Source organism: Marmota monax, unplaced genomic scaffold (genome assembly GCF_021218885.2).
Source record: "Marmota monax isolate L192 unplaced genomic scaffold, Marmota_monax_Labrador192_F-V1.1 WCK01_AAM20220418_F8-fsc00056, whole genome shotgun sequence".
Taxonomy (NCBI): Eukaryota; Metazoa; Chordata; class Mammalia; order Rodentia; family Sciuridae; genus Marmota; species Marmota monax.
In genome coordinates this window covers 6,851,709-6,878,282 of record NW_026695212.1, presented here as the reverse complement: position 1 = coordinate 6,878,282, position 26,574 = coordinate 6,851,709, and the positions used below count along the sequence as shown (strand labels likewise).

At 39.8% G+C, this 26,574-nt stretch overlaps 1 protein-coding gene across 1 annotated transcript in view; it reads right to left on the bottom strand.

Annotated features, from left to right (window-relative positions):
* The window catches only part of Myrfl (myelin regulatory factor like), a 126,705-nt gene that overhangs the window by 25,247 nt on the left and 74,884 nt on the right, over positions 1–26,574 (bottom strand). The window contains exons 11-13 of the mRNA XM_046430657.2: positions 24,615–24,815; positions 16,915–17,023; positions 16,034–16,143 (exon numbers count right to left, since the gene is read on the bottom strand). Coding sequence (XP_046286613.2) covers positions 16,034–16,143; positions 16,915–17,023; positions 24,615–24,815 — 420 coding nt within the window. The remainder of the gene's footprint in view (positions 1–16,033; positions 16,144–16,914; positions 17,024–24,614; positions 24,816–26,574) is intronic.

Genomic DNA, 26,574 nt, shown 5'->3' with positions numbered 1-26,574 from the left:
CAGCCACACACAAACAAAAACTGGGACATTCTTGTCAGCTGGCATCCTGACACCCTGATATCTCCTCTGCCAAAACATTCTTTGCATCTCTAAGAGGCTAGTCCACTGCCTAAAGAAATGAGCCCCAGGCCAATGGCTCTAGAGTGGTTGTGGTTGGGAGGTCAAACTCAGGGCTGCATGTTTTTGAGATTCTCATTGCGTAAAATCAAGCTTAAGGGGAAACACTCTGGGAAGCTATCAGTCAGAGTAGAATCAAAAGCTGAACCTTACAGATCTAAGGCTTAGTTCATGTGGCTTAAAGACAGGTAGGTCTTGTGAAAGCGTTGGAGACTCTTAAAGTCCCAGAGTCACAGAGCTCTAATAGAGCCCCATGTCTCCATGCCTGGGGTCTGAAACCTTTCCTAATTCTAGTAGTTACCTTTGTTAGAGATGTCTTTCTCAAGGCCAGTCTACATCCCACTGTTGCCAGGACTTTCCCAGAGGCCACTGGCCAGAATACACCATTCTCTTCTACAGTGTCCTCAGAACATGTTAGATTTTGTCACTTGGCCATTTGTGGTGTCCAGGTGTTATGCGCCAGTTTCCCCACTCAGTAGGAGTCTGTGGAGGGCAGCCACTGTGTTGATTATGCGCATGTCTTACCAGTACTTAGCACATGCCTGTGCCCTTGGACCACAGGAAAGTAAATTGAAGGGTGTACTGAGAGCTTGCAAAAAAAAAAAAAAAAATAGAATGTTTTCCTGTTTGGGAAGCACAATGGCTGAAAGCTTGATCCCTGAGGACTATGCTTAGTTTAAGAAAACTCAAAATGAATAAATAAATAAAGACATCCCTCTGTTGAATTTTCAAAAGTTACCCCCAAACCTTAAATTTTTCCTGAAGTCTTATCAGATACCCTTTAACTATCCCCCCAAATCTTGCAAATTAATAAGATCATTATGGAGTGGAATTCAGCAGTATCTAACAAAATTACGTTTTTATATTTTAAGCCAGTAATCCCACTCCTAGAAATCTACTCTAGACCTCATCCCCTGGTGAAAGGTAGGAAGGAGGAGGAGGAAGAGGAAGAGGACAGACTAAAATCAACCCAATGTACACCAATAAGGGGTTTTTATAATAAACTGTGATACATTTACATAATAGCATATAATGGAACTGTTTGAAAAATAAATGAAGAATATTTCTATATACTGTTATGGGGCAAAGTATAGGATATACTATGGGTAGAAAACAACAGGTATAGAAAAGTGTGTATAGTATGCTACCTTTTGTTTAAAACAAGGGGAGGATACAAAAATATGCACAAATTTTCTTGCGTTGGAAAAAATGAAGGATAAACCAAAAACTAATTTAAAATTCTTACACATAATGGGAAGGAAAAAATGAGGTGGGTGAAATGAATAGAATCCAGGCTCTCGGAATATACCTTGTTCTATAAATTTGCCTTTAGAATAATGTGAGTTTTGAAATAATTATGAAACATAATTAAACTACAAAACATCCTCTAAAAATAAAAAGCAAAAGCAAACAAAGGAAGCAATTTTGTATTGAGTTTCTGGATGAACCTCACAGAGAGGACTTATTTTAAGTGTCTTGAAAGCACAGTAATTTGTCTATTCTTAGTGCGATGTATCCCAAAAGAGGGGGAAAAAAAGGAAGAAAGAAAAAAAAAACAGAGATCTTAAACTTTTCAATAATCATAGAGCCAGAAAAAATAGCAATGGATAATACACAAGCATACACTATACCCATTTATAACTGGATGAAACAAATACATAGCTAAGTTAATTATGTTAGAAACTGCAAGTTTTAACATTTTAAGAGAGAGATACAAATATAAAGCCAAACATTAAAGTAAAATTCTTTGCAATATTAAATTTAAGTTAGAAATATTACTATGAATTCCTGACACAGTCTATTTTTTAAAAGAAAACAAAAATCCCTAGCTATGTTCACAAAAAAAAAAAAAAAAGAATAGGAAAAAAAAAAAAAACATTTCCAACTACTAACAATGAGCACTCTCATGTGGTCTGTAAATATCATTCTTGCTGAAAGGAACCAGGACTCTGGGAAACTGGTGATTCCTGGAATGACTTACAACTGAGAAGGTAAGGGAACTACGAGAATCGTGAGGTTGTGTCAAAATGACTCCAGAGGCAACTGGAGAAAGTCCCCTGGGCTAAAGATGGGACATCAAAGGACCAATCACTGTAATATATCAAAGAACCAAATGTGTTTTAAAAAGCATCCAAAATCCTACTCAATTTTTTGAAACATGTTATTTCTACCCTTTGGAGGATAGCAGAGGTTTAACTCATTTTTATGAAAGCTTATGAATAAAAGAAAGAGTGAAGCTTATCTTTCCTTTCCTGCATATCAGCTACCTATTTAATAAGAGAAAGTTCTTCATTTTAGAATTCCAGAGAATGAATAAAAAATGATTGTTATGGTTTAGATATGAGAAGTCCTCCAAAAGCTCATGTGTGAGACGAAAAAAAAAAAAAGTTTAGAGGTGAAATGATTGGGTTATGAGAGCCTTAACTCAATCAGTGAATTAATCCCCTGATGGAGATGGGTCATTGGGGGTGTGCCCTTGGGGTATGTTATTTGTATCTGGCAAGTGCGGAGTCTCTCTCTGCTTCCTGATCATCATGTGAGTTGCTTCCCTCTGCCACACTCTTCTGCCATGATTCTGCCTGACCTGGAGTCCTGAGTAATGGAGTTGCTATCTATGGACTGAGACTGTGAGCCCCAAATAAACTTTTCCTCCTCTAAAATTGCTCTTGTTAGGTCTTTTAGCCACAGCAGCAAAAAAAAAGTTGACTAAAACAATGACAGAGTATCAATATTTTCTGACTCTTAATAAAACAATGGATCTAGGCAATGATTCTCAATGGATGATAAAACCATAAGTATATGCTTGTTTCTTTGTTTCATGTATACATCTATAAAAACAATTGGGGAAATTTCAACAGTGACTGGATTTGATATTAAAGAATTCCTATAAGTTTTTTAGTATGATAAGTGATTCTGTTTTTAAGAGGTAGTTCTTCCCTTTTAGAAAAAAAATACTAAGGCATCTATAAGAATATGATATGATATTTGTGTTAGTCATCTTTTCATTGCTATAACAAATATACCTGAGAAAAATAAACTAATAAGGAAGAAAGGTTTATTGTGGCTCACAGTTTCAGAGGTTTCAAATCATGGTCACTTGGCCCCATTGCTTTTGGACCTGTAGCAAAGCAGAACAGTACTATGGTGGGAAAGTACCTGGTAGAGCAAAGCAGTTCAACTCACAGTAGTTGGGAGGGAAAAAAAAGAGGCAGGAAAGTGTTGAGGTCCCAATATCCCCTTCAAGGTCACACCCTTCAAGACCTAATGTCCTTCTGCTAGACCCTGCTCTCTAAAGTTTCTACCGCCCCTTGCCACCTGCCCCAGCCAAGTGTCACAGACTGGCGACCAATGGCCTCTGGAGACATTTAGGATCCCAACTTTAGCAACTTGGGAGTTCACTTTAAATAATCCAGCTGTTGGAAGAAGGTAGTCGGCAGGGGATTTAAATAATACAGAATTGGATGAGAATTTGTAACTAGAATCTGAGTGAGACATACCTTGGGATTTCATTACATCTCCAATTCTATATATATTTGAAATTTTTCACTAAAAAGGTTATTAACAGAAATAAATGCCAAAACATAGAAACAAAAATCTCCTGAAAAAAGTTCTTCTAAATGTTTGAATCCTGGTTCAAATTTTTCTTGACTTCTAAATTTGTTTTAATAAAAATAAGGCATAAATCATGAAGATAAGAACAGCAGTCTGTGATTCTAAATCATAACGGACATTAAATGATTATTTACTGTGTTTATACTGTAGACAGCCTTATTCTATAATTATAACTGTATTATTTACAGTGGATCACATGGTCAGTTAATGTCAACCCAGCAGTCCCAAACAGAAGCCCAATCATCCTCTCTGACCCCTTCCTGTGACCTGCTCCTTGACAGGCAATCTATCAGCGCTATCCGCTCCATGTCCTAACACTCCCACATCTGCCTGCTCCTTCCCATCCTTTCTGGAACTAATTCTACTTTTTTCTATTTCTTAGCAACTGGCTTCTTCCTTTTTTCAAGTTAAATATTTGCTTGATACATTAATTTGTGATTTAGCCCCAACCAAAGTGGAACATAAAGAATGATGATAAAGTCCCCACTAAACCACAGTGAGTTATTCCTGCAGTGTCTTCTTCAATGGGACTTTTAATACTGTCTCATGAGATATGAGCAGTGGCTGCAACTGTCCAGTTACTTGTCAATAATGATAAAAAGCCAGCTCTAATTTCTTCAGCTCAAATCTGCCAGCATCATATGTCTTCCAGGTAGGTCCGATAGACAAGGAGATAATTCATGTGTTTTCCTATTCAAGGGGAAATAAAGGTGGAGAGGGAATTTACTACTTTTCTGATTATAATTATGACTTGTCCTGACTTTATGGATGCAATGGAATATTACTAAAAAATAAATTCCAAGAACACGTTATAGGGATTGATTCTTGCTAGATTACTTAAATGTTCTTATTTCTGACCTCTGTCACCACAGTGAGACCAGCATATTAAAAAATATAATCTATATTTTTCTAAAAATGTCCTTTTCTACAAAGGTGATACATTCTCAAATGTATGATCAGGAATGTGCATCACAAATGCCTGAGAAATTATTTTTTTTAATACAGTAGGGTTGTGATGGGTGTACACTGAGGCATTTTGAAAAGTTTCCCCACTTGATGACCACCTTTGGTTATAAACATTCTTTATAATTGAACCTAATTTGATTATTCAGCTCTGTCCAGATAGTAACAATTTTAAATGGGGCCCACTGCCTCTGCTGAAACACAGCTTTACAGTTAGGATGGAAAAAATGATCAAACCAATTTTCACCACCAAAATCTACTAATGAGACTGTGGAGGAAAAAGTGGCAAATGTTCCAAATCACACAAGAATCTTTTACTTCCTGTTTGAAATACTTGCTTTTTGGTCAGCATACATATGGACAGCATGAGCACATTTTCTAAATGAACACTTGGGGCAGTTTGGCAAGTCTGTGTGCACAGGAAAACAATACAGGCATTTGTAACATCAGAGCTATTATTTAGAGTAGGATCTTTTTTTATTATTATTATTATAGCATTGTAGTTACGCATAATAGTTGGGTTCCTTTTTGACAAAGTCACACATGCATGAAATTTTATTTCAGGCCCCTTTCCCTCTTTTCCCTGGCCCCCCATTCTTCTTCCTCTATAGAGTAGGATCTTAACTGAAACTTGTCTTTCCCCACAGTCTGCTTCAAACCTATGCTCTAGCCACACTGAACCATTTCCAATCGCTGAGCATAGTACGCTTCCTCTAATGCCTGGAAGTAGGACTGGCTGCTCCCTCAACATGAAGCCCTCCTCCTCCTCCCTTCCTTACACTAGTGTCTTAATTGCCTAATAGTAAACACCTGGAGGGGGCTCACCAAGGACAGGGCCCATATCTCACCTGTGGGTGATTCTCTAGCAGACCAATAACTCAGTACCTATTTGATGATCACATGAATGAATATTGTCACAGCTGTGGTTTATGCCATGAGGCTTTGAGAGGTCATGATAATGCTCTCTAGTGAAATGAAGAGAGTTACTAACTTCTCCTTCATCTTTTATATAAGGTTTCCTCTCAGGAAAAAAAAAAGGAAGGAATATACACTTTCTTTTCCATGTCAGGAAATGCCCATGGAAATGTGGGTGAATTAACAAACACTAGCACTGATCTTTTTTTTTTTTTTTTTTGGTACCAGAGATTGAACTCAGGGGCACTCAACCCTGAGCCACATCCTCAGCCTTATTTTGTATTTTATTTAGAGACAGGGTCTTACTGAGTTGCTTAGCTCCTCACATCTTGCTGAGGCTGGCATTGAACTCGTGATCCTCCTGTCTCAGCCTCCCAAACCGCTGGAATTACAGTCATGTGCTACTGAGCCCTGCTAACACAGGTCTTTATGTCTTCCCCAAAAAGGAGCCACAGACTTGAAAAATCTCTCCTTCTGGTAAATGATGCACCTGATGTTGCATGGACTGATGTTTTATAATACAATCATGAGAATAACCCAGCCTTAATTGAGCATTACAAAAATGCTTGCTGAAGAGAGAGAAACTGTCATTAGCCAATGGGTGTGTCTGGTCATTGTTTGGGCTTTGAATAAACTCAGCTTTGGATCCCTGTCCATGAGTTTATTCTGTAGAGATCTTACCAGGCCCAAACATGGCTTTAAAATAATAAAATCCCCAAACCAGAAAAGCAGACCTTTGAGATGGTATGAAGCTCTGGCTTCCAGGTGAATTTTTAACAGGTCCCTGAAGGAGAGCCTTCCTTCCCAAACATATTTCTCTTGCAAAGAGGATGACTCTTGGGCTCATTTCCTGGGAGGTCATATATTGACCTCTGCCTCACATGGGATGAGCATGAGCTTCACAAAATTATTCCAAATTATATGTACTGTTGTTGCCCTTCTTTTAGTTTAGAATTCTTGTTTAATATTTGTTACTTCTGTTTAAATGCAATTGAATCCTTCGACTGAAACAAATTTCCAGCTGAACAAGCACACATTCAGTTTATTGTGATTCTTTGATTTCTTGGCTTCCCAACTGAGTTCCTTTGGAGGGCAGTGGTGGTGTCTTGTGATTCCCCAGGGCCAGCTTTGTAACCTGACACATGTAGTTCAATATTCAATTAATGAATAGAATTAATATTTCTTTATGATGCACCTCTCAAACACCTAAGAATTCTCCTAAACAATAATAGTAGGCAAAACAGATAAAGTAGATGCAGTCTCTGCATTCATAGAGCATATTTTCTAATGGGGAAGACTGACTAATAATAATCATAAACAACAAGTAAAATAATAGAGCTTGAAGTTGTAATTAACACTAGGAAGTAAGCCAAGGCCTTGAAATAGAAAATAATTATTATTCTCTCAAGCTATTGCTATAGATTTAGTGTATTTGTTTTATTTTCGAGAGTGCTGGGAAAGAATAAAATAATAGAGCCAAGTGAAAAGTTTTATTCTCATCCCCCGTACCCCCCCCCAAAAAAAAAAAAAAAAACACAAACCAATGGAACACTGGGCCAAACAATTCTCAGAAGAAGGAACCTAAGTAACTAACACAAGAAAGAGATACACAACTGTATTAGTAATCAGAAAGAGACAGATGGAAAACAATATGATGTTACTTTAAGTCCATCAGAATTGCACAACGGAATGTCAGATAATGCCAGGTATTGTTGGGGATCTGGAAAATGGCTTGCCATTATGAAATAAGACTGACAATCCCAGTATTTCATTAAGTTAAGGCTGGTGTAGGTCCCAGAGAGAGCCAGGAAGAGACAGGATCTCATCTACCTCTTCCCCATTTCCTTTGGATCCTCAGCTCACGTGGCTTTCAATACTGTGCTTGTTCCAGGTTTTCCTCCTCTTTTGCCCAATCCTTTCAGCCTTCACAGGTTTCCTCTTCCTCCTCTGTTATCTCTAACTGAATGTGTCCTCAGGATTTTTGCTTTGGTTCCTTTGCTTCCCATTCTACATGAGCCTGAAAGGCCATAGGGCCTGTTACACAACAGGGACCAGCAACAGGAAGGTGCCGGAAGCCCCTATTGGTAGAGCCTTGCCCCAGCACCATGTCCCCAGAATTTCTGACATTTCAAGGAAGCCAAAAATCCGAAATGTATGAAGATCTCCTCATTTTTTAATATAGGCAACAAATTTGAAAGTTTTTAAATAGCATGAGGGAAAACACTATCGGCAAGCCAGACTTGGCCACAGGTTTTCCATCTGTAACCTTCATCCCTAATCTTCCCCTTCCTAATATTTTCATCCATGGCTGCAGCCTCCTTTCAATCCCCAACTGCTCCCTCAAGTTCCACACTCCCGGTCACTTCCTTGGACACTTTCATCTGAGTGTTCAGTTGACATTTCAAAGTCAAAATTGAACTCATCTTTCCCCCACTGAAAAATCACTTTTCCTTCAGACTTCCTTATGTAATTGAATTACTTCTCTCCCTTTCATTGAGATTCAAAACATTAGGCATTAACATGAACAAATTCTTGTCAAGAGTGTTAATCAGATCTTCATTGCTGTGATGAACTATCTTAGACCATTTATCCAGGCATGGTGGTGCATGCCTTTTAATCTCAGCAGTTTGGGAGGCTGAGGCAGGACGGTCACAAGTTCAAAGCCAGCCTCAGCAACTTAGTGAGGCCCTAAGCAACTCAGTGAGACCCTGTCTCTAAATAAAATATTAAAAAAGGCTGAGGATGTGGTTCAGTGGTTAAGTGTCCCTGGGTTCAATCCCTACTACCCTCTCCCCCAAAGAAAGAATGAATGAAAAAAGGAAAATAAGAGGGGAAATATCTGTTTGGGTTCATGGTTTCAAAGGTCTCAGTCCATGGTCAACCGTCTCCATCCCTTTGGGCCTGAGGCAAGGCAAAACATCTGACAGAAGTGTATGGTGAAGGAAAGATGCTCACTTTATGGCAGTTAGGAAGGAGGGAGGGAGAGAGAGAGAGAGAGAGAGAGAGAGAGAGAGAGAGAGAGAGAGAGAAAATAAGGAGCCAAGGACAATGTATACCCTTCCAGGGAAGGCCTTCAGTGACCTCCTTCCTCTAGATAGGGCCCACCTCCTACAGGGTCCATCAGCTCCCAGTAGTCCATTCAATTTTGAACCCATCAGTGACTTAATCCACTGATGAGGTCGGCATCCTCATGATCCAATCACTTCCCAAAGGCCCCCACCTCAGAATATTTCTGTCTTGGGGATTAAGCCTTCAACATATGAGGCTTTGAAGGAATTTGTTATTCCCAACTATAACAAAGGGAATCTACAACAAATCAGATCCTGTCCTAATCAGCACTGGGTTGAGGAGGCATAGTCTCTAACCATAGAATCCCACGATCTAGTGCAAGAGAATGACAACACAATGTGATAAATCCTCTAGAAGATGTGTCCTCAGAGGCAGCGTAGAGACAGGATCAACCAAGACATTACAGAACTCATTAGTTCATTCTACCAATATCTGTTGAATTCCCACAGTCCTGGAAACTCTGGGATAAAAAACAAAATAAAGTACTGAAGAAACAATTTTGAAAAATATATGAGATTTCTTTTCTCACACAGCTATTTGGGGAGATTAGTAAAGAACAAGTAGGCAAACAAGCAGATAATTTCAGTATGGAACAAATATTCTCCAAGCTTCTGTGAACAAGTTTGCAGCTTGCTCACAGCACCAAGGCCCAGCTGAGAGGACGGATGGTGTCTGCAGCCAGAGGGGCACTGTTTTCTAATTTAGTGGACCCTGTACCTTATAAAAAAAAAATTAAACTGAGAGATGCAGAGATGATTTCAGATGGGTGTTCAGAGAAGGCCTGTGCATGGAGATCCTAATGATGAGCTTGTCCAAAGGAAGAGTTATTAGGACAGATAACACTCAATGGCAGATCTGAGAAACAGAGAAAAAGGCTGATATGGGAAGGTGTCACCAACAACACACGCCTGTGGGTCCAGGTAAGGGAAGCAACAGAAGCTCCTGGAAGGGAGGGAAGGTAAGCCCTACAAGGAGATGGAAATGCTGGACTTTGGAAAGGATATGGAGGTGAGAGGTGAGTGGTGAGAGGTGGCAAAGGCTTTCAAGTTAGGGATACAACATGTGCACACACACCTTGTTCTAAAAAGTGCCCTGCCTACCTGACAAAAGTTGAGAAACCTGTTGCTCAATGTAGCTTCACATGAAGGTATGCAGGGTGAAGAGTTTGATGTTAGTGTTAGAAACTGAGTCAGAAATAAAAGACTCAAATCAGATTGTAGAGGGTTCTGTAGCGAATAAAGAGCCAAAACTGGTAAAGGAAGATTATATGATCGGACATTTGTTTTGTATTGGTTGATTTGATGTTTTGTTCTGTTTTGCTTTTGCAGTACTGGGGATTGATCCAGGGTCTTATGCATGCTAGGTAAGTGCTGTACCACTGAGCTACATCCTCAACCTGGTTGGTTTGGTTTTTAAGGAAGATAAGTCTACTGGCAACTGCCAGGTCAGTTAGGAAGTCATTATGATAGTTTGGGAGAAAAATGGATAGAATAAAGATGGGAGCGGAGATACAACAGATATTACCAAAGAAAGACAATATGACTTGGTGTCTCTTTGGATGTGGTGGATGAGAAAACAGGAAGCTCAAGAGGTCTCCTGTTCTCTCTTGGTCACACATTCAGTCCTCAGTGTCTTTCTGCTTGTCTAAGCTCTTTCCATTCCTTTCCCTCCATGAATCCCTATGTCCAGATGTTCTCTTCCTTTCTCTGAATTGAAAGAATGCTTTGCGTATCTCACAGTATTCACATTGTCACTTAGAGTTTTTTAATATGTGTACCTATCTCATCACCCATTGTTTAACTAGAAGCTACATGAAGACAGGAACCAATTATTACTTAATCATAACATGATCCAAATAGACAATTTCCTGGTAGGTTGTGATTGAAGGAAAAAACAGAATAAATAAGTAAAAAGTAGCCACACACTAAGTCATAATAGGATGGCTTATAACATGCAATCTTATATGAAAAAGAAACATAAATCATTTGAGGACTAATTGTTCAAGATACACCTCATCTTTATATAAGCTTAGTTGTAAATTATTTTAAGGCAGTTCTTACCTGTATGGAGTACATTGCTCTTATACTGATCACACTTGATAATAAAGCTTAAGAAATATAACCACTTGCTCCCAAATAATCAAAGAAACAAAGTTTTCTAGTAAAATGGTAAATGAACACGCAAACAGGAAAATTCCCCATTGCTAATCTCCTGGGTCCCCTTGCTCTCAAGATCAACCCTTGAACTCTCTTACTGGAATCCATCTCCTATCACTGAGCGATCACTGGGGCACATGGCAGCCAAGTGAAATTTATAATAAGCAGCAAAGTACCCCAATAAGAAAAGTTTATCTTACAAGGTCATATGTCCTATAAAGGGGAAGAAGTAAGCTGCTCATACCAACTATGACAAACATCACTAATTTTCAACTTTGGTTAGTTATATGGATAGTCTATGAAGATCCAGCTATTCTTTTTTCTATTTTGGAATGAAGTAGCAAAGTACTCATGGAACTGATATAGCAATCATGAAGAACAACATTTCAACATTTTCATAAGCATTTCTAGTTTTCACTTTAGCTTCAATGAAAATTTCTTTATAAAAAAGAATCAGGTGGTGAAAAAGAAATGGAGAGAAGGTTGGAGAGACTATCTGAATCTGAACTGTGCCAGTTACTTCATCATATGAAGCCCAGAAAGTCCTTAAAACAAGCAGCCGTGGAGGTGTCAATCAAAGTCACCACATGGCCCACATGAATGGGTAGGAGGCCAGGAAATCAAGTGGCTCTCTATGCATCTTGCTTATTTTACAGTTAACAAAGATCATGGCAGAAGAGGAGCCAAATTCCCTGTATTCCTAATGAGAAAGAATAAAGGAGATGCTCTATGATGCACTTACAATGTTGTAAAGGATTCCAATGTTGAGGATTAACTAGCAAATGAAGTCTATCCTCAGAAGAGAGTCCTAGAGCAATCCTGGGCTTCTCCTATCTCATCAAAGTGGGGAAATGTGCACCTGCTTTTGGTATTGCAGATTCTGTCAATGAAGATGGCCTTAGCAACAACCCCATAGATTACATCACTACAAAGTTCTGCTATGGAAAGGATTGCAAATTTTCCATTTTGTAAAACTCTATTTATACACTGAATCCTGGTTTGGCATGGTTTTCTCCTCAGGTGACCTATGAACCTGGTTGCCTGGAACAGGAATGCTGTCCCTTACTTTCCCAGAGCTCTGGGTTTCCCTTCCTAGGAAGGAACTTGGGTTGTAACCTCTCCTGGGAGAAGCAGGGTGGCCCAGAGAACTTCTGTTGCTAATAATTTCCAAATGTTCCCATTCAACTCTACTGGAGAATGGGAAGATTATGGAGGACAGAGAGGAGAACTAATTATTTTGCTGAATAATGACAGTCGTAAGGCCCTGGGAAGATGATATTACCTATACTTTCCTGCTCAGGAACACTTCTTTCCTGAGCATTCTAGAGAAGGATCACATTCAGAAGAAACATAGCTGCTATAAGATAGGTAACCCCACAAGACTCCACCTTGGCAGGCTGATGATAAACTGCACCTGTGACTGACACCTGTGCACTCACTCCAGAGGATGTATAAAAATGCAAGAGAGTGAAGGTGGCTTTATCATACAAATACTTCTAAGTATTTTCTATGTTGTTTTTTTTTAAAGTAAATTATTGGAAAACTTTAGTATTTTATTGTTTAAAAACAAGTTCCTCAGCCACACTGCAATAAACAAAGTCAACCAATAAAAATTAGTTTCTTTTCTACAATTAACGTATGAAAAGGAAATTATAAAACAATTCCATTTATAATAGCATAAAAAATATCAATTAACTTAACCAAGTGGTGGAAGATTTATACTGAAAACAGCCAAATATTGCTGAAAGAAATTAGGAAAGATATAAAAAAATGGAAATATATACCATGTTTATGGATTGAAAGACTTAACATTGTTACAATGTCAATAATACCCAAAGTGATCTGCAAGTTAAGGCAATCCCTATGAAAATCCCAATGGTGCTCTTTGCAGAAAGAGAAAACCCAATCTAAAATTCAAAAGGAATCTCAAGACATCCTGAAGAGAAATCTTGAAAAGAAGAACCAAGCTGGAGGATTCCCACTTCTCAATTTCAAAACTTATTTACAAAGGAGCAATAATCAAAATAGTGTGAAACCAGCATAGAGACAGACATAATGAACCAATGGAATAGAATAGACAAGCTGGAAATAAACATACATATGGTAAAATAATTTTGACAAGGGTGCCAACATCATTTACTAAGGGAAAGGTGACTTTATCAAACAAATACTTCTAAGTATTTTTTCAACAAAAAGTACCAGAAAAACTGAATGCCTGTATGTATTAGGATAAAGGTGAACTCTTGTCTAATGCCGTGAACAAAAATTAACTTCAAAAGGATCAAAGACCCAAATGTAAAACCTAAAATTCTTAGAAGAAAATATAGGGCAAAACTTTCGTAGCATTAGATATGGCAATTTTGAATATGACACCAAAGACTCAAATAATAAAAGAAAAAACAAATTAGATGTCACCAAAATTAAAAACTTTTGTATATAAAAAGACACAATCAAGTAAATGAAAAATAACCCATAGAATGGGAGAGAATATTTTCAAATTACATTAAGGGACAAATGTCCAAAATAAATAGAAAACTTCTAAAACTGAACCAGAACAACAACAACAAAACAGTCTAAACATGGGCAACAAATTTAACAAATATTTCTCCAAAGAAGATATAAAAATGGTCAAAAATCACATTAATAGATTCTCAGTGTCACTAATCCTTAGGGAAATGCAAATCAAAACCATAATGAGACACTACCTCACATCCATTAAGATGGCTACCGTGAAAATAAAAATAAAAACAAAACAAAACAGCAAGTGTTGGTGAGGATGTGGAAAAATTGGAATCCCTGGATACTGTAAGTAGGATAAAATGATACACTCACTGGAAAATGCGTAGCAGTTCCTCAAAAACTTAAAAAATAGAATTACCACACAATTCAGCAATTCTTCCTCTGGGTATATAGCCACAAAAATAGAAAACAAGGATTCAAAAAGATATTACATCCATGTTCATAGTAGTATCATTCACAGTAGCTAAAATGTGAAAGCAACCCAGCATCCGCCAACGGATGAATGGATAAGCAAAATGTGGTCTACACATACAATGGATGGCTTTACATACAGCCTTGAAACAAGGGAAATCTACATCCTGCAACAGGGATGAGCCTCGAGGGTAGAATGCTGAGTGAAATACACCAATCACAGGAAGAAAAATACTGTACGATTCCACTTACATGAGGTATTTAGATTTTGTCAAAATCATAGAGACAGAAGGTAGAAAGGTAGGTGGTATAAAGTAGAGGGGAAGAATGGGGAGTTATTGTTTAATGGGTCCCGAGCTTCATTTTACAAAATCAGAAGAGTACTGAAGATGGATGGTGATGATGGTCGCTCAACATTATAAATGTATTTAATACCACTGAACTGTACACTCAAAAATGGTTAGGATGATAGTTTTTATGTTGTATGTGTTTTTACTCTAACAAAAAATTGGAAGGTGGCACATGTCTGTAATCCCAGTGCCTCAGGAGGCTGAGGCATCAAGATCGCTGGTTCAAGACCAGTTTCAGCAACTGAGTGAGGCCCTAAGCAACTTAGCAAGACCCTGTGTCAAAATAGAAAATAAAACAGGGCTGGGGATGTGGCTCACAGGTTGAACACCCCTAGGTTCAATCTCTGGTACAAAAAAAAAATTTGGAAAATAGGTAAATAAATATCTCATGTTATACCTGTCAAATGAAGTGAGAGCCTAGATCTAGGAGAGAGCAACTGGAAAATTTCTTTTACCTAAAAGATGTTCCCGGGAAGGCAATAAGTGAACTTCTGCCACTCAACTCTTGCAGCCCAGTGCTGAGTAAAGCTGAGCAGGCCTCTGAGACGCTCTTAATCTAAGTGCTGTCTGTGGCTTGCAGGTAGAAGACAATGGAGGGGGTCTAACATGAAAAGACACAGTGTGCCTTTTGACCATCAGGGCTGGCAGAACCGGCCTCATCTGGAGGCTGGTGAGACCGGCAGGATCTCCCTGAATAAAAAATCTTCATTTTAGTAAAATCCCATTAATGTGTGTGCACTTTGAAGTTTGGGAAGCAATGTCCCCATGAAATGACCATTTATAAATTCATCTCCACTTAAACATCTCTCCTCTACTACAAAATCCCTATGACAATCAGTCTTTCCTCTGGGCATCAAGTATAAAAAGGTAATGTAAAGCAAGCCGGCAGCCCCATGAATTTGCCAACCTTGCAAAAAATGCAGATTTCACAGGATCAACAGCATAGTATCAGGGAACCTCACAAATCACACACACTGTGGCCACAAGCAAGGAACTGGCAGACTGAGACCTGTCACCCAGTGAAGGGGAGCTAAGCCAGAGGCATGATGACATTCCTTCAAAAGAGAATGATTTGAAGGGATTAAGACAGGCCCTTGTGGGGGGAGGAGGGAATAAGTATCTTTATAAAAATGACCTACTTTATGACTGTACTCTGAAAGTCCAACCTAATTTCATCAAAAAACTACTTTAAAATAATTCAACACTCTATTCAATCTTTCATCATTCTGAGAAGGAGCACATTGTGTACTTATGGTTTAAGTTGTATTCCATAAGAGAGATTTTCATAAGTTTTAGTTCTGTTTTGTTTCTTTGAGACAGGGTCTTGCTATGCTGCCCAGGCAGACCTTGAACTCCTGGGCTTCTGAGTACTTGGAACTACAGGTGTGAGCCACTGTGACTGGCTAGTCCTGTTTTCAAAATGAAGTCTAGTCAAAAACTTTCTGTTGGTGTTTATCATGATGTCTGGCCCTTGTTTTAAGAGGATTCGTGCTGAGTGGACTTTCCAGTGCTGGTTTCCCCTCAACAACACTTGCTCAAGAGGAATCCTTACTATGGCATATTCATTTTTCTTTTCCTTTATGGGACTTCTACTTTTTATTATTACGTGTTAACAAAGTATAGCTGTCCATATGTATTACGTCCAAAACGATGTTATGACTTTTTTAAGATAAGGTGGAAAGACCAGTTCAAGCTGACCCACCAGGTGACCCCTCGCCTCCGACATTTGACATCTCCTGTGGCAGAAACCTCCTTATGTCCCTTCTTTTTGGTGCCTGTGGCCATTGTGGGATAATTGATACCAACTCACTCCACAGCTCAGTGAAGAACTCTTTTCAATGTTCTATTTCCTGATTAAAAGGGGTTTTTAATCTGTGGGGTGACCGCCAAAGCGCACATGTAGACTGAGTGGCTGATTACCTTATCCACCATGAGGAAATTCTCCAGTTTCTCTCCATTTTCACAGGTGACATCACCAACCTCTCTTACGGCTCTGGGCAGGATCTCTTGCACCTCCTGGGCAATCATTCCTGTGTACAAAACACTCCAAAAGTTTTAATCCACAGCAGACAGACCTTCCAGGAGAAAAAGCTCCAGGTCTGTATCAGAATAGAATACTGATGGCCATGGGGCATCTTTGGAAATAGATTCTTATCCCTTCTCAGTTTTCACTTTGATCTACAATACATTTGAGGCAAAGAAAGTCTGAGCCAAGAACCACTACAGGATTTAAAGTAGGAATGTCATTTTCTCTGCTTTTTTTTTTTTAAATTCTGCCAAATATTGGAAAGGTTAACTAAACACCTTAAAATCTCTGTACATACAAGGCAGGGTGGGGCATTGGCTTGATTTCCTTTTTCTTATAGGTCTTTGCTCCTAAATGTTCCTTTCCTCTTTAAGATTCCTGGGTGGAGAGCACACATCACTTCTTACTCTTTCTCTTACCTAGACCCACTCCACCTCCTCTCTCCATCCCAAGACTGCCCCATGCTATGCCTCCCACAGATTGAGCTGCTATCTGCCCCTAAACCCTCATCTCATGAGCAAGAGGACTCCAAGAAAAAGAAACAACATATTCAAAATACTCCACCAGAACCTTGGGTTGCAAAAGTGTGGGTGTTTTGTAAAGATGACACAGGAATCCTTTAACCTTTCCTATGCTAGTGACTATGGGTTTCACAGCAGGTGAGTTACATCATCAGGGTTTTGTCAAATGCAATAGCACACAATCTCAAATAAAGAGAGAATTAAAAATTTAATAGCTGACAATCCAAAATTAAAATGGGAATTTGTGTGTGTACCTGTTTGATGGGCAGTGTTTATTCCCATTGCAGATGCAAATTCAGGTTTGTAATCGTATTCAACAATCCTCATTTGTGCTATTCTTCTCAGCTGTTCATTTGTGTCAACCTAATTTAATTAAAGAGCAGATTTCACCGTTTAGATATTTGCTATTCAAATCAATGCCCAGAGTGACACAGAGAAATTCTGGAATATTGACAATGGCACTGTTCTTCTCTTCCAAATGAGTTTAAGAGGAATTTCTGGATTTCTCAGAGAAGCCAAATTTTTATGGTTTATATTAGTGATTTCCATTTAATGACTAATAAATGAATCCAGAGTTTTTGAGCTTAAATTTCAGGGTAAATGCTCCATTAGTACTGCTCTTGCCTTACTTCTCTCCTCTGAGTAGGGAACCCTCTCTGAGAAGAGCTTCCTTACTTAGAGAAAAACAAATGGCTATTCACAATCACAAGGAATCATTTTCAAAAGAGTGCACAGATTCATAGCAAAAATTGTATTTATAAATTGAAAATGCAGTTCTTAGTTCTAGTTCTGACCTTTAGGTATAGATAGCATTCTCATCTCAGGTTTATTCTTTCCACCCCACCCCTCTCTACATCTTTTTCCAACTCTTTTTTTTTTTTTTTTTTTTACAATTTAAAAAATCTTTTTGAAAGAGAGACAGAGAGAGAGACAGAGGATTTTTTTAATATTTATTTATTTTTTTTTTTAGTTTTCAGCGGACACAACATCTTTGTTTGTATGTGGTGCTGAGGATCGAACCCGGGCCGCACGCACGCCAGGCGAGTGCGCTACCGCTTGAGCCACATCCCCAGCCCACTCAACTCTTAAAATTATTAAGGTATGTGACAACTATGAGTTGAGCACCCACAACATGCAAGGAGTTGTACTAGAAATTGGTCACACAGTGATGCACAGAAAACTATGGTCTCAAGTGTGTCTTCATTCATTAGAAGTGTGTCTCCAACAGGGAAAACAGAGGACAGAGTGGACATAACTAGTTGTCTGGTGATAACTGTGACTGGCGCCATGATACGAGCAGGGTGATGAACACATCAGAGCAAAGGGACCATTCCTAGTCTTGAAGGCCAAGAAATCTTCTGAGGAAGGGGTATGGGGGGACCATACTGGGGGGAGTAAGACGTTGGGCTTTTAAGGCAGGGTCAATGGCACAAACAGAGATCCTCAAGGGAAATCAGAACATATTTGAGGAACCATAATAAGTCAAGATCTTGGTTGGACTTGACCATCTCTAGGAAGCCTCCCCTCCTATAATCATTGAATTGCCTTTGAACATTTTGCTGGAGAAAAATTCTCCAAGTGGTTTGAAAACCTGGTTTAACCAACCACGAGTCCTTGTGGACCCAGAGCTCCCCATCCCTCTGAGATCTGGGGAATGATGGCATCATTCTCTGAGATACGTGTTCTTATGTCTAAAGGTATTCTCAACTCACTGTGAGGTACTCAAAAAAATATCACTTGACCTCAGAAAAAATGATAACAAATCAAGAAAATAGAATAAACTTTCCCCAAAGTTAAATGTATTTGAATAAAAGGATTCCCCTTTTGAGTTTTTTTTTTTTTATTTTTTAATGAATTGATGAAAATAGCAGGAACATTATCTAATGCCCTTATCTGGCAAATAAAAAACTGGCAGCTCTTTGTCCCCCAAATTTACTTATAAAACCAATGGTGTTCTGGCAATCAAAATATACTGCCTGGGGCATCCATCCATGTGATAGAAGAATCAAAAATGCTTTTGATAGTTGCTGGGTTTTTAAAATTTTTTGTTAGTTGTAGTTGGACACAATACCTTTATTTTATTATTTATTTTCATGTGGTGCTGAGGATCAAACCCAGCACCTTGCACATGCTAGGCAAGCACTCTACCGCTAAGCCACAACCCCAAGCCCCTATAGTTGCTGTTTTCAGAAACCCTGCCATGACTGTCAACTTCTCCCTTGACCACCCCACGAGGTGGCAGGACAGCTCCTCTACCATCAGTTAGGACTCCTAGACCTTCATAAGTTTGGCTGGTTGTGAAGACAGTGGCTAGCGACTAATTGGCTAAATGGACTAGTTTTACCTAGTTTTATCCAGGAGTATAATTTTAAGCAAACCACTGTTTTTATAATGACTGTTATCGAGAAGTAAATTCCATTCATTTATTATTAGTTTGATTCAACCAATATTTACCAATCACCTTGGACATATTATGACTTATTAAGTGTTGGGACTTGAAAAAAATGATTGTCTTTTAAAAGTCTGTGGCTTCGACAGGAAGATAAGCATATCACGGGATTATATTACAATGGGAGAAATGCAGGCAATGATGGAATTATGATTAGTAAATCAGAGATGCTCCAAGGTACCCAAAATATTTTTAGGAGATCAAAATGAGAGGCTTCCTAGAGATGGTCAAGTCCAACTAAGATCTTGACTTAATATGGCTCCTCAAATATGTTCTGATTTCCCTTGAGGACCTTTGTTTGTGCCATTGACCCTGCCTTAAAAGCCCAACATCTTACACCCCCATCTCCCCCATACCCCTTCCTCAGAAGATTTCTTGGCCTTCAAGACTAGGAAGGGTCCCTATGCTCTGATGTGTTCATTGCCCTGCTCGTTTTCATGGCACCAGTCACAGTTGTCACCAGACAACTAGTTATGTCCACTCTGTCCTCTGTTTCCCTGTTGGAGACACACCCCATGAGAATGAAGACACACTTGAGACCATGATTTTCTGTGCATCACTGTGTGACCAATTTCCAGTACAACTCCTTGCATGTTGTGGGTGCTCAACTCATAGTTGCCACATACCTTAATAATTTTAAGAGTTGGGAAAAGATGTAGAGGGGGTGGGGTGGAAGGAATGAACCCAAGATGAGAATGCTAGGCAGAGAGAACACAAGAAACCAAGGCCCAAGGCAGCAAATCCCCTGAAAGATGTCTACACAAGGCCGAGTGTGTCATTAAGAATGTGATCATAAAGGTGGAGGCCAGAGCAGGGAGGGCCTTCCAGGTCAGGTAAAATACGGTAATCACAATTTTACATTATGGTCTGCACATGTGTCCCTGTGAGCTCCTTTACTCATTAAACAAATATTTATTAAGTAGCTACTATGTGCTGATACTATCCTCAGTACTGGAGAGTCAATGAGTACTTCTTATTTGGAGCTTAGATTTTAATAAATGTTCTCTTCCTTGGGGTCAGGTCTGTGTCTTACTCATTTCAGGGTCCGTGCAGTACCTAACAAAGAGTCTGAAAAAATCTTCCGTGGAGAAAGAAAAAAAAAGAAATAGAAAGAAGGAAGGTAGTGACGTGAAAGGACAATTACTGACAGAATTGAAGAAAGGGGCCGAGCGTGGTGGTGCATGCCTGTAATCCCAGCAGCTCCCGAGGCTGAGACAGAAGATCGAGAGTTCAAAGCCAGCCTCAGCAAAAGCAAGGTGCTAAGCAACTCAGAGAGACCCTGTCTCTAAATCAAATACAAGATAGGGCTGGGGATGTGGCTCAGGGGTTAAGTGACCCTGAATTCAATCCCTGGCACCAAAGAGAGAGAGAGAGAGAAAGAGAGAATGAATTTAAGAAAGGGGATCAATCAGGAGCTATCTAGGACTGGCCTGGCACTGTTTACCCAAGTGTACACCCTCTGAGGCCCTGGCAGTCCTGTGCCCTCTTCTCATTATCTCCTGGATCCTGCACAGCCTGCATGAACCCCCACAGAGAATAACATGGAGGGAGGGTGGGCTCCTTTCTTGCAGATGGGAAGCCAAAGAGGCTGTGCCCTTGCTTAGCCTGTCCACACCACAGAGAGGGAAAATGGCTCTTGATTTTTAACATGGATCCTTGACTATATTTCCCCCAAAGACATTGCTAAGAATCATAGTCATGGCAATTGGGTTCTCTAGTACTTTACCATGCTGTCTTAAATGGATTTTTAGCCAAAGAAAACGTTGAGGGTTAACTCGGAGAACTGAACACCTTATAACATTGTTCTTCAAAGAATACCTCTTCGGATTGCTAATGCTGGTTTATGAACTTCCCAAAGCCAAATATTGACAGCCCGGATTGCCTGTTCCCCTTGTGTCCAGTTGAAAAACCCTTGAGGCAAGAACTGTGCCTTCTCGGCACAGGAGCCCTACACAGGTGAGCATGTAATGCACCAGTGTGTGTTGAGCAAGGAGCTTGGAATTGGGTATTTGATGTGATCTTGCCCACAGCAGCTTTGGAAAGTTTTGACCACAAAAGAATTGGCTGCCATCATCAGGCTGTGTCATATCCAAGGTCTCTTTGTCATAAACTCAAGGACTGCATCACAGAGAACTTTCAGGCCACAGGACTCCCATGTGTTCAGGGAAGGTGGTCTTGGGCTCCATGAGTTGGTCAGGGTCTCAGCCTGGCCCAGCCTGGAGCAGGAGCAGCATGGGGGACACCAGCTCACCAAGCTGAGGAGCTTCTGCACTTGGCTTGTGGCCCGGGGGGAGATTTTGCATGCTTGACTCTCTTAAGCTTTTCACATGTCCAATTTTGTCCTCAACTAGTACACTGGCTGGTATGCATGGGAGAAAAACAAAACAACCTCTGAGGCTTTCGTCTTAACGGATTTCTTTTTTTAGATTTTATTTTTAAATATCATGCCACAATTTCTTCCACCACAGAATTTGACTGATGCAATTCAGCTCTCAACTTCCTCATGGTTTTTTGTTTTGTTTTGCATTGACATGAATATTCTTCACATCCCTTTGATTTCTGGCTTGACTTTTCAACCTGATTCCACTCAGTTTCCGCTGTCAGAGATTCATTTCCTTCTCCAATCTGCAGTCACGTCAGTAGACACAATGACACTGAGCAAGTTAAACTGCTGCGCCCTCATCTTCCCAGCGCTGCAGCCACCAGGGTCTCAGTCACCTCTGTGTTTTCTTCCCTGCGTCTTGGATGTGTGCCTGGGTGAACACCAGAGATCTTCCCTTCTGCATCCCACACGCATGTCTGCTCATTCTCCACAAAGCAACTTTTGTTGCCTTGTGTGAGCACACAGTCAGGGCAAGGTAGCAACCTAGACTCATTGTCCCCAGTTACAGTATTGATTTACATGCTGGGACACCATGTTGTACAGCAGCTCATCCACAAGCCAGCTCTAGTGGGCAGGCACCCTTAGAGGAGGAGAAAATGTCTTCAGTCCTCTGCACATAATTATATCAACCAAGGTCAATGCTCTGGTTTGAATTCATGTTGAAATCGAATTGCCATTGTGGTGGAATTAAGAAGCAAGGCACTTTGGGGACATAATTAAGTCATGAGGTCTCTGCCCTTGTGAATGGATTAGTAACTTTTAACAGAGCTGATGGGAAGTAGCTCAGGCCCATTTTGCTCTTCCATCCATTCTACCACATGGGGACACAGCATTGAAGGCACCTCCCTGGCAGCAGAATCAGACTGTCACCAGACACCCATACTGCCAGTAGCTGGATCCTAGACCCTAGAATTGTGACAAATTTCTATTCTATCAATGTATGGTATTTTGCTATAGCAGCACAAATGGTCTAAGACAACTCTTCTCTCAGAGAATTTAGAATAGTCCTCTTATTAAAAGTTGGAAAAACATAGAACAAATTGAAAATTTAAAAAATATAACTAATTAGAACAAATTAATTTTTTTTTAATTGGGAAAAACTGACTAAGGGAGAGGTGAAGATGAAGCTCACATCACCATGAGCACCATCATCAACATTACCATCATCTCTCTCATCTCTGTAAAACATGGCAAGTGAGACAGATGAGATTTCTGGGAATATACATTTCATAAATGTGCATAGAACTAATATATTAGTATGAAATAATTTAATAAATGAATTACATAGCATGGAGCATTTTGTACAAGCAAAATTAATAATACCGTTTGCTTAGCATTATATGGCTAAAAAAATGCTTCACATATATGACTTTAGAAAATTCCCTTAACATGGGTAAAATGAATATAAGCATTCTCTCTTCACAGATAACAGAGACATAGAATATCTCTGGGCTAAAGCCTTGGACTGGTAGGGTCAGAATAAGTCTCCAATCTTCCAACCATGCACTAGAAATCTCTTTGTTCTATCAGAGTACTGTGAGCAGGAAGGGGATGGAGGAAATTCACATTTAGAATCTGGACTGGGGTGACATTTCATTTTTTATGAAGGCTTCTTTGAACATATTTAAGAAGTTCCACAGAAGCTTGTTTTGTTGTTGTTTGTTTTTTCTCCTTCAAACCAAGAAGCAAAACTTGAAGACTTTGGTAAAGGATTCTGTAAGCCTAGAGGACAGTCCCTGCTTATTATATTCCACTTAAATTTCAATGAGACTCCGTAGGGAGTTGTACAGTCAGTTGCAAGGGTATATTTGACTTGCTGTTATCTGAAATGCAGTTCACGTCTCTCTAAAATTCAAAGGCTCAATCTCTAGTACTGATATCTGGAAACATGTGAGAACTTTCTAGTCCTGAGTTCCCAACCAGCCAGCGGGTCACAGCTCTTTTAACATGAACTGCAGCTTCGCAAGCAGTGTGAAAGTCTACAATTACCACCATTCTTTGGAATCCTCTCAGCAAAGGACATTCCTTGGCTGGTTTAGAAAAACCAGTGCAGATTTGCACTGGGAAAGGAATGCAGTCTGGAACAACGGCCAACGATTTACAGATTAGTTCTCCTATTAGCTAAAAAAAAGAATGAGGAAAGGAGGTTTAAAAACACAGTTCTACCACAGCCTCAGAAATACTTCTGGGAGGAGTAGTACAAATGCTAAGGCAGGGTAGGGACAGAAGTAGTGAGTGGAAACTGATGGAAGGACTGGAACCAAGAGAGGCCTGGCCAAGGGATTGGAATCCTCATCCTAATCCATTTGGTTCACACAGCACTTGTAAATTTCCAAGATAGTTATGTACTTATTATCTTAACTGGTTAAAAATTTCAATAAAGACTCAGGAGGGTCAGGTAGGAAGGCACATTTTCATCTTACAGAAGACCCTGAGTTCAGTGAGGTTAAGTGTTTTATGTAGGATCACACAGCTGGGGAGACTCCCAAGTGGAGCTGTGGCTTCCTGATATATAGGTCTGATTCTGATTTCTACTGGGCTTACTGCCTCTCCACAGAGGGGAAAGGTACCAGATCAGTCTGATGGCCCAGGGGATCTCACCTGGATCCCCTGGGTCATGGGATTCACCCAATAGCTTCTTAACTGCTCCTCAAAGATGATGCAGAGGCCAGGGGTGGGGGGGGGCAGCGGATAATGGCCAGCAGGGCCAACACCCTGGGAGGAGCAGGCTAGAGAGGTCCAGAAGAAACATGATCCGGAACTGGACTGAGGCCATGCTCAGGCAGGGAGATGGAAAGGAGAAAGCAAGTTTAAGCAGTTGACAAGCATAGAAGGAAGGGCAATGGCCCGTAGAAAACGTCTCTGAACCTTGCCATGTGTGAAGCCAATGACATGCTGTCACTGCTCACTGCTCCTGTCAGGTAAATCCAGTCTCTTGGGTAGGAACTGCTTCACAGTTTCAGCAGAGACACCCAACAGCACCAACAGTCATCAATTTTAAGCAGCATGCTAGTCTCACAGGCAACACGTAAAGATGCCCCAAGCACGCAGGTCAGAGGCCAGGAGCATGGAGCACACCTAAGGTGTCCGAGGAGGAGCCCTCGGCCTGCCCTGGAGCTCACCTCCTGGATATTCTGCTTCACCCGGCTGTCAGAGGGATGCATGATTGTCCCCATCACTTTCATGTTGCCACCGACAACCAGGGCTTCATCTGGTGCATCTGTGTTTATTCCTACTCGACCATGACAGACAACAGATTCTGGAACTTGTCCTCGCTGCCATAATGCATCACTGTCATTTTCAAACTGCCCAGGGTTAGAGGCCTGGAAAAATATATAAACATGGTACAACCAAAGTTATGGTATCAAGAATACACGATGGTTAGTCTTCGGAGCAAAGGAAAACAGAATGTTATCTTAGGCTTTCACATAAGATTCCTATGTTGGATAGAACATTCTGACATAACGGAATAACTTTAGGGCCCCAGGAGAGCCAGGGAGGCATCTCTAGCCATTTTGACCCCCATAGCAGGGGTTCTATATGCTATGGCTTGGAATATCCCGTCTCTACTATATTTCTCTGGAATTTAGATTATACCAGGTGGATGGTGAAGAAGTAGAAGAAAACTAAAAATGACTCTTTTTCCATGAATAATAATAACAAATAATAATGCAACAATCAGAACATTAAATCAGGATGCTTTATAAGTTTATGAAAGTTCAGATGAATAAAAGTAACTTTCATTTAGCCAGCCCTTTGTAGTTTCACCAAAGCACTGATTTCATATGTAAGCAACAAGCAAATGATGATACAAATATATTTAATACACCTCAACTATTCCCTAAACATCGATAGTAATGAAGAATAATAATAGCTACACTTTTGTGTGCTGATCTGCACTGCAATTCCGTGATATAGGAACTATTATCCTCATTTTATTGATGCTGACATTCTGAAAGGGTAAAAAAATTGCCTGAAAACACACAGCTAACAAATCCTGGAGCTATACTTCCTCTGATGAATACATAATGGCGCTAACTTGTCTATTTCATGGTGTGGCCTAGAAGTAGCCTGGGAAATCTTCTAAACAACCAAGTGAAATGATTATGGTAGCCAAAATTCTGGAGACTTTATCCTTAAAATTCTTTGCCAAAGAATTCTCCATCACACTGTTTTCCTTCTTCCCTGTTTCCCTGCAGCTACTGAGTTTATTTTCAAATAGCTTTATGTAAGGGTCTCTAACTCCCTCAAACTTCTTAAAATTAAAAGATTAATTTGCTTTTAAAATAATGACATATTCTGTGATTTTTGAGCGTTTGTGGAAGGTTATCACACATCCAAACAAACATTTGGGATCCTGATGATTTAAAAAGTCAGTACAAATAGAGTGACTTCACTCTTTGCCTTTCTGGTGGTCATGAGACCCTGCAAGCTAGGCATCTGAGTACGCATGGGTGGTCTCTGAAGCTAATAATGATGGAGACCTAAGAAATCAGGGTGGGAAGGAGATTAACTGTTCACTACATACTCTCTTGGTACTTACTGCTTTACCATAGCCATGTGTTACTCATTAAAATAACTGGAAGAAGTTGCAAAGTTTAGTTCTTAATTTGGTTTCAGTGGAAGAACTTTTCAGGTGTCTTCAACTTCTTATTTCATTCACACCTCTCTGAGCCCTGAGCTGCTTAGAAGACTCATCTACTGACACTTGATAGACAAGAACAGTGAAAGAATATAAAGTAACAACTATGAACATTATTTCTCTGTAAATTCACTTGAACAAAGGGCTTTTCTGCAAGGTCCCTGGAGCCCCCTTGGATGTGAATGGCAAATTGGCTTTGACTCAAATCCTTTTAGAGTGGGCAGCCAACTAAATCCAAAGGTATGCCACATAAAGTGCTGATGTATTTTGCTCTGTGCTGACTATAATGAGCCAATTCAAGGAAACAAAATAGGACAGTGATGGATCTTTTTGTTGATGTTAATGAGCTTTGGAATAATTATTATCATTTTGGTAACTTGATACTGGAACAGCAGATATAAGTAGATTTAATTTTTTGAAACAATTGCAACATTCTCTCT